The sequence below is a fragment of the Chelonia mydas genome, chromosome 2, assembly GCF_015237465.2.
Source record: "Chelonia mydas isolate rCheMyd1 chromosome 2, rCheMyd1.pri.v2, whole genome shotgun sequence".
NCBI lineage: Eukaryota > Metazoa > Chordata > Testudines > Cheloniidae > Chelonia > Chelonia mydas.
Genome location: NC_057850.1, coordinates 39,383,357 through 39,392,236, shown reverse-complemented (window position 1 = coordinate 39,392,236; position 8,880 = coordinate 39,383,357). Strand labels below are relative to the sequence as shown.

At 43.2% G+C, this 8,880-nt stretch overlaps 1 protein-coding gene across 3 annotated transcripts; it reads left to right on the top strand.

The window, feature by feature from the left end:
• The first annotated feature begins 381 nt into the window (after positions 1–381).
• OSR2 (odd-skipped related transciption factor 2) lies at positions 382–8,501 on the top strand. 3 transcript variants are annotated; one of them, XM_027818373.3, is made up of 4 exons: positions 382–853; positions 5,150–5,886; positions 6,917–7,016; positions 7,846–8,501. In XM_027818373.3, exons 2-4 carry the CDS (start codon positions 5,231–5,233, stop codon positions 8,026–8,028), a joined length of 939 nt encoding a protein of 312 aa, XP_027674174.1. In that variant the 5' UTR covers positions 382–853; positions 5,150–5,230; the 3' UTR covers positions 8,029–8,501. The 3 variants fall into 3 exon arrangements, with proteins under 3 accessions (XP_027674174.1, XP_027674175.1, XP_007056060.1); XM_027818374.3 differs by having other exon boundaries at positions 382–857; positions 7,928–8,501; XM_007055998.4 differs by having other exon boundaries at positions 383–857.
• Positions 8,502–8,880: the final 379 nt, after the last annotated feature.

Below are 8,880 nucleotides of genomic sequence, written 5' to 3'. Positions count from 1 at the left end.
GGGAAATGTAAAGGCTTTAAGGATTGAACGGAGTGTATTAAGAATGTAAAGTGAATTGTAGCAGTAGGGGAAAGTTCTTGCAAATTGCTCCAAGCAGATCTATATCCGGGGAATTGGGACGGTACAGAACTCCCTGCAGCTGATGTAGGCAGGGACAGAGGCATAGGCGGGGATATCTTGTTTTATGAACGAGGTTTCTCAACGGAAAAAGTCACCTTAGGTAACGTGAAAAGAAATAGGGGAGGGGATGAGAAAAGAGAGCACTGCCCCTTTAAAACCCTGTTGCTACCCAAACACAAGTAAACAGTACAGCGAAAAGGGAAGAGAGGCGGAGCTGAGGGAGGGCTCGGAACTCTATAACCCTCTGAACATTCCATGTTGGGCGGGGTCAGAATACTAAAGCAGTGAACGTTCGAATGTGTGCGGCTTGGGGTGGGACAGCGGGCGGGGACAGTGCTCCACGCCACTTACTGCTGAAATGTGATGGACCTGGGAGGGGGAGACTCAGACTTGTATCAAACTGTGCAAGAGTCGAAGGCAAGAGGCTCAAGGAGAAGGCGAGGGAGAGTGATTAAGAGAAAGGTCTCTACACAATTCCCCAAGCAAGCCAGGACTTTACATACTTCCGCAGCAAGAGTCCCAAAGACAAGGCGAAACCCTTGAGTAATTTCTAACCCTTCTTCTTCCTCCTCCTCCTCCACAACATGCTGAAAGCTACTCGGACTCAGCTTTGCTGAACTCTTATGGTGGAGTTTTCCGCCGGTTCGGTGTGGATCTAATGACACTGCAAAGACACTAGGATCGCTTCTTGAACTTTGCGTTGTGAGGGGCCCTTTGGGAGAAGCTCATTGTGGTAGGTAAGTCACTCACAACCCTGTTACTAACACGTAGCTGCTGGGAGAAAGCCTGCATTGTACTGTGCCGTGAGAAAGGGACATCAAGGATTGTGTACCTAGGTATAATATGCTATCGTCTGAAACATGTGCTTCACAAAGATACTTGCACTGCAATGTAGCTACAGTCACCGAGAATGTTCATAGTGAAAGGTGTCCATGTTTAATTGAGTATTCGGAGACTGATTATAAAAGTAAATCAGCAGTAGAGCGTGATCATACATTTCCTTAAACATACTCAAGTTAAACACTGGCATATTTGTCAAAGAGCTTTCTAACAGCTCAGCGATTCCTGAGGGGAGGACAGCATTTCTAGGTTTACTTTCAGTTTGAATCTCTGCAGTCCCATGCACTGCTGAGCAGATGTGTTCTGTGCGCAGTGCTTATTCCACTAGCACATTAAATAATGTTTGAAGTATGTTTTCTGTTTAGGGTCTCCCTAAGAAGTTTCGGTTTCTCAAGAAATTCTGGACTTGGCCTTTAATGTTAAATAAATCCTGAGCAAGGCGAGGTCCATGCAGTCATTACTTGATTAACGCAGTGCGGTACGATAACGCTGATAAATTCCAGTCCTGTGTTAAACTAGGAGTTTTAGGTAGCAGTAGCGATTGATGTGCTTTGGTTTCTCCACACGCTAAAAAACCGTTTGTGTGTGGTAGCTAAACATCGTCACAGCGTACCTGTTATCAGTGAACAAAAGCAATATGTTGTTTCACTTCGTGGATCATCAAAGACAGCTACTTTCTCTACTTAGCACATTGCCATTACAGGAAAAAGAAAATCGGCGCTGCTGAGGAGTAGGTCAAAAGTAAGCAAGCAGATAAACAGAGACCTATTATGCAGATACCAGCCTTAATTTAATTAAGTGCTTTGAATGGAAAGGGAAAGGGAAGTGCCAAGGTCTAAATAACATCCGTTTTTTTCTCACCTTACTACAAGTAGACTTTAAAGGGGGGAAGCACACACTACTACACTTTCTGGTCTTGAGTGTTGTTTTAATAAGATGAAGTCAAGTACAAATGGCAACCCACTCATTATGCTCCACTTCATAGTATACTCGTTAAATTTTAAAACATATTCGATAGAAAATATATTTGAATAATACTTTTTACAGAATTACATTGTGGGTATGAGTCTTCGTCATATTAATGCATGCGCTGTATAAAATTGGACAACCACGTATAATATTAAAAGATGAAGGTGAAACTTACTAAAATACTACAGCTCCTTTTGGTAACTTTTAATATCCTATTTTTTTAATTATAAGGTTCAATGAACTGATATTAACCTGTGAACATGTCATATTGGCCAACACTAAAAAGAGGTCTTAATCTTCTTTCCTAAATGGACATTCCTGTAATGTATCTGAATGTAAATCAAATACAGGAGTGATGCTTTACAAGAGTGCTGCTATTAGTAAGTCTTAAAAAACCCCGTAGATGTCTACATTGAAAAAATCGTAAGTGTCTTCCATCTTCTGGATTTCATAGTAAACAACAATAAACGCAAATAGAAGAAACTCCGACTTGGCATGAGTAAAATAAAATGAAAATGTGAATGCGTGATACTTAGATTGATATAAAATTTCTTAGATATGTTTTTCAAGCAGGACCGTTTGAAAGCAAAATTCTGTATGACAAACGTGTGTTTTGGCAAAGAACCGAAAAGACAGCTTTCAAAGGAAAAGCGTGGTGCCATTCAAATATACGTGTAGTGTATCTTGTTTTGTGTAGTGAATTGGTTTTATGAGGGAATCGGTAATATGGAGGTTATGTGCTATCAGGGGAGGCACATTTCACTGAAATAATGGGTGGAGAATGTGCATTTAATCTTTGAGGCAGAATATTTCAAACTTTTGAAAATTACATGTCACAATTTCCATCCCCAGAAATCCAGGGGCCGTTATACTCTGTGCCCCATACCAATGGTTTTCAGGCTATCCAATACCTATTTCTGGATCCCATTTCACGTGATGAGGGAAAGCGACGCCGCTTGTCTTGGTCTGAAAAAAATAATTTGAATCTGATGGAAATGTAACCATACCAAGAAAGAAAGCGTATTAACCAATCAAAACTTGAATTTGCTCCGTGCGGTGCTTTCTAGCTTAGCCCAGAATGCTAGCCCTCTGCGGCTCTGGTGTGTGAAGTGAGAGCTCCCTGATTAAACGTGGAAAATGATTAGTGGTGGGAAAGTTGATTAGAAATGGAGTGTATAGTTTCGGTTGAATGGACTGAGTGAAACCCTCTGACTGTCACACACCTCTCATTAACTCCCTCCCTGCACTCCCAGATCGCATACCACAGCTCAGAAGGGGTTCATTTCATTAATAAAACTCTTTGCGCAGGGCTGCTGCTGACTTCCCGAGTGGAGCCGAGAAACACAAAGTGCGGGCCCAGCAGCAACCGGCAGACCCCAGGGCACAGCCCTGCACGAATACTCTCTCGCGTATTCATGGTCTTAGGCAACTGATCAAAAATGAAGAAGAGCAAATAAACATAGGAGCGGCCGGGCTGTTTCTGCTGTGAGATGCCGAGCAGGAAAACAGCTCTAGGGGCCTACAGCCGGGACAGACAGCCACCCCGATCCTGTACAATCTAGAGTACAGCCCAGGGTTTTCATTCAGAAATGTCTAATTTCCGAGGCAGCCCCGCGGGTCTGACACACCGACCTGCGGGCGGGTGGAAGTCCCAGCAGGCAGGAGACACCGCGCTGCAGTGTCTAGGTGCTTTTGAACAAAATAAATCACATTTCCCCTCACATTTGAAAACGGAGGAATCCAGGACGTAGCCAACAAATCGTGGGTCAAAAGCCCATTGGAAAGACGGCCCAATAGGTCTTCCTTAATAAGGAGCAGAGACACACAGCAGAGACGCTCGGATAGCGCAATAGGCCACAACAGTAACCGGGACGAATCAATACCACTCCGGAAAGCGGCTAATGCAGTGTCCGCCGATCCTTTTCTGAAGGGAGTTAGTATGATACCAACGCAGACAAGGGATCTTGGCCTGGGAGGGGGGTAATCTGGGGCAGAAACCCAGCAGTGTCCCGTCCTTCCAAGGCGCTTGGAGCATTGTCCCGTCAGTGACTAGTAAGGCCGCAGGTTATTGTCTGTCTCTGGTGATGGTAACAGGAGTCAGAGAAATTAATATATTAACGAGTTTGCAGCTCTCCTATTTATTCCCCCGGGCGCCATTAGGCAGAGGAGGTTTTCAATAGCAGAAACACATCTCCATGAAATCTAGTCTGGAACACCTAGTTCCGGGGGGTGGGGGGGAAAGAAGGGAGGGGGATTTATTTATTTGGAGGTCTAGAAAAGTGACTATGTCCGTAGGGCTGCAGAGGCCCCCGGGCCTGGCCACCTTTCCTCTCCGCAGATGGCGTTGCTCGCCCAAAGCCCTTCTGTGTGGCGTTGCTCCGACCATCTGGAAGGGATCTGAGCGTAAAGTGGATTTATTTAGAACCTGCAGTGCTGGAAACGTGTTGCTTTTCTCTCCTTCAATTATCTTGATAAATGAGTTGTTGTTGAAGGAAGAAAAATAAGCACCCGAGCTAGAATAAACTAGGCTGCATTGTCACCTCTAGCCCCCAGCCCTGAACCTTGTCTTGGCTCCCCTGGTAAGAGAAGACTGTAAATTTGCGCACATTCTCCTCCACTCCATCTCCCAAGAAGGCCCCAGAGGTGAGGTGTCTGCCTCAGCGGCTGCTTCAAAGCCTCGGGGGAATCAATAAGTCTGAAGAGAAGGTTTGAAGTGACTTCTGGAGATAAGATCGATGTGAAGGTAGCACTGAATGCAGAATGAAGGCGTTCTGCTTCTCACTTCTCTGCAGTGTGCGGCTAAAACCACTTGTCTTCTTGGTGGGAGTTCAGTCTCTGGAGATATTTTTGGGGTGGGGGTAGGGAGGTTGAATGACTGAAAGACAAACCAATAGGACATACAGCCCTTTAGGAATCGATACTCGCCTTGCATTCCTGATACACTTTCACGATTAGTTTACTTTTTCGGCTGTTGTGAGTGAATTGAACCGGACGCTTTGTGTTTTTCTTCCTCAATACAGAGAATTACTGGTTTCTTTTCCTATTCTCTGGGATCTGTGCAAACATGTACAGTAGTTGGCTCTGCACGGGTGCACTAGTGCAAAAACAAAACAAAAACAAACCCCGACCCTGGGACACTTGTTTGAATTTTTCGATTGCCTCAGTCAATGAGGAACACGCTGCATTCGGTAAATTCTCTTTCCCCCTCCCTTGCTTACAGGATTTTCTGTCGTTGTTGTTGGAAGTTCAGAAAGTCCCGAAGAAAGGTAAAGGGTTCTGCTGCTTACGTCCGCCTGGGAAGATGGGAAGCAAGGCTCTTCCAGCTCCGATCCCCCTCCACCCTTCACTGCAGCTCACTAACTACTCCTTTCTCCAAGCTGTGAACACCTTCCCAGCAGCTGTGGACCACCTACAAGGTCTCTATGGACTCAGCGCGGTGCAGACCATGCATATGAACCACTGGACATTGGGATATCCCAATGTGCATGAAATCACCAGGTCTACTATCACGGAGATGGCTGCAGCTCAGGGCCTGATGGATGCCAGATTCTCTTTCCCAACGCTACCTTTCGCCACACACCTCTTTCACCCAAAGCAAGGGGCCATCGCCCATGTAATCCCAGCTTTACACAAAGACAGACCCAGGTTTGATTTTGCCAATCTGGCCGTGGCCGCCACGCAGGAGGACCCACCAAAGATTGCAGATCTGACCAAGCTGAGTCCAGGACTTGGAAGTCCCATCTCAGGGATCACCAAACTGTCTCCGGACAGAAAACCCTCCAGGGGCAGGTTACCTTCCAAAACGAAAAAAGAGTTTATCTGCAAGTTCTGCGGCAGACACTTTACCAAATCCTACAACCTGCTCATCCACGAGAGAACCCACACAGACGAGCGGCCCTATACCTGTGACATCTGCCACAAGGCCTTCCGGAGACAGGACCACCTCCGAGACCACAGGTGAGGGAGGCAGCCAGTGGCAAGCAGCCTTCTCCTAGCTCCCCCAGTGAAAGGCAGCTGCTATTTCTCTCTCTAGATGTCACATAAGAAACTTTTCCTATTATTTACTACAAAGGTTCCGTGGGCTCCGCCTGGTTCAGATCACTGCACAAGAGAACCTCCTGCCAGGCTGTCAGCATGTGGACAATCTGCTGCCAAGCTAAACTCAAGGCCCCACCGATCTTGGGCCGCTGTGAATTTAAGAAATATGCCCACTTTCCTTATACTTTCCCCTGTGGTTTACATTAGCCGTAAAGGTTTGGTGGATTCATCGCTTCCCATGTAGAGGCATTTCGGCTTCTCCAGCAAGGAAGCAATGGCAAACCAATTGACAAACTAATTTACAGCTGATCCTCTAGGGGGGAATAGCAAATACATACATAATTTTTGTGGGTTGGACATGTGATTGTATTTAGAGGCGAGTCTATTAACTGAAACAAATATTCCCCATCGCTGATTAGATTGTAATAGTCTGGTAAGAACAGTATTTACAATCTGGTTTTAAGAGCTGAATGTAAAGGTAAAGGGCCAGTTCCCACGCCCCCTTGTTCAGGTTAGTAGTCCAGGAAAAGTGAGTAGAACTTCGACCAAAAATTAAAATAAAATAAAATGTATGCCAAATCCTGCTCACACTGACTTTTAACGGCAAATTTCCCATTGACTTCAACGGGAGCAGGATCGGGACCAGTTTATGAAACAGATGATTTTTCCATCATGCAGTCTAATCTGTCACCAGAGAGGGCAATCTAGCGTTGATAAGAATTATTGTCAATGTTTTGAACTGATAAAGGAGGTTAATCATATGCAGAATTACAGAACAAAAATAATAAAATAATAATAAAAAAATTAATAAGAAATAAACTAAAGAGTCATGATTTTGCCCTCCCCCACACAAACAAAGTAATTATAAGATTAAAGAATCTCTGGAGGCTTCTTGTGGCTTTTGAGTTTGTCTACAGCCATGGATTCAAACCCTTGTATTGACTTTCAGATATATCCATTCCAAAGAAAAACCTTTCAAATGTCAGGAATGTGGGAAAGGATTCTGCCAATCCAGAACTCTAGCAGTTCATAAAACTTTACATATGCAGGTAAGTTTAGCTCCAAATCTATTATTATCATATACTGTTCTTGTTCTTATCCTGTTTATTTTGTACAAACCCTTAAATAGCATGTAAGGTAGTCAAATTTCTGAATGTGGTTAGGGGCCTGAAATAATGAGCCATGTCTTGCCATTAGTTTTTAAAGCTGATCTCCCCAATTACTTCAATAAAGCAATCTGCTTAATAACAGGATATGGCCCTACCTTTTTATTTTTCTTGATTAAGACGCGTCTATTTAGTGTATTTAAAATATGTAATTCTTTTAGAAAAAAGCAAATCGAGTCCAACTGAGGATTTAATTTATATAAATTGCTTGTGAATGTGGGTACTTATAAATGGTCTTTGTTAAATCTTATTAAATGCATTTCAATATTTTATAGTTGTAAAAAATAAAGGTAAGCTCTGTCGGGGAAAAACAGCTTTGAAAGATGAATTGGCACCTTAAAATGATTTGCCTGCACCCCAATACATTGTATATGTCTGTAATGGTTTAACTGTCTGGAGTGAAGCTGAGCCTTACTCATAGAGATGGCCTTGTGATTTGAAATTGAAGGATTGCACTGTGCATTTTTTTCCTGTAGATTCAAAGCGCATGAAATGGGCTGAGCTGAGAATAAAATATAGGTTGACAGGCAGGATATTTCCAGGCAGTTAAAAGTGGCATGATTTTGTATCTGTTGAGGATTAAGGGTCTAGATTTATTTAAGTAGATTCCCTATACTTCATGTTATGCTATGTAATAACAGAAAAGTAATAAATTTAATAAACTAGGTAGTTTGTAAAGGATTAATCCTTTGCTTGCTTCAAATCTGAACAGGAATCTCCACACAAATGCCCCACATGTGGAAGAACCTTTAATCAAAGAAGTAATCTGAAAACTCACCTTCTTACCCATACAGACATCAAGCCCTACAACTGTGAGCAGTGCGGCAAAGTGTTCAGGCGAAACTGTGATCTGCGGCGGCACAGTCTAACTCACACCCCGCGGCAGGACTTCTAGAGCAGCCAAGGACCTGCACCTGCCTCTGCAGCTCCAAGTTGCTAATTTTGCTCAAGGACTTAATTGTAGAAAGCTACACACACACACACACACACACACTGGGGCCAAGACCGCATACCACACTCCAGCAAAACTCCCTTAGGGAGTTGTGGACTGTCACTGCAGGATCAGGCCCCACTCCTATCCACACAAAGAGCATATGCTAGTCTCTTGTAGATATTCGCAGCTCATTTTAGAGCTCTGTACAGAATGTGGGTTTTTTTGTTTTTTTTCGTATTGTTCTGTTGGATGCACATTGATAACAAATCTGGGAGTCAAAATATCATTTAAAAGTGTATTTCAAAATGCTCCCCCCTCCCCAGTATCTCCCGCTTTGTCGTATTACTTTCCTAAACATTTTGTTCTTCTGCTGTGTCAGCTGCAATAGTAACTTATATTGAATAAATTTCCCCATCTGGGCAATTGTATTGTCACAACGTTTCTGAAAAGTGTTCTTGTTTTCGCTTTTATGACTGCTGCTTTTGTGTTATCTATTGTAAAATAAAATGAAAGTGCCCGTATTTACAACTCCATTGCTTAATAGCTTGAATGTCTACATTAAGTATTAGCTTTTGTAAAAAAATTTTTTATTGAATTAACGACTTTTAAAAAAGAAATAGCTGCAAATAAACAGTGCCTGGGAAATAATGTATACAACAATCCCTAAACCAAACTGGCTTATTAGTAACTTATTTGCAATCAACCCATATATTGTAAAAGTCATCTCTTTTCCAAAGATTGCATTAGATAGTCTCCTGCTATTAGACTTTGAACATTGGCAATTCACTAGCGTAGACAGGGACTTTATACTGC

What these genes read in the sequence shown, in the direction of transcription:
- OSR2 (XM_027818373.3), top strand. Translation starts at nt 5,231, where the DNA reads ATGGGAAGCAAGGCTCTTCCAGCTCCGATCCCCCTCCACCCTTCACTG. An exon ending in GACCACCTCCGAGACCACAG is followed by an intron (nt 5,887 to 6,916) that starts GTGAGGGAGGCA and finishes ATTGACTTTCAG; the next exon opens with ATATATCCATTCCAAAGAAA. An exon ending in ATAAAACTTTACATATGCAG is followed by an intron (nt 7,017 to 7,845) that starts GTAAGTTTAGCT and finishes AAATCTGAACAG; the next exon opens with GAATCTCCACACAAATGCCC.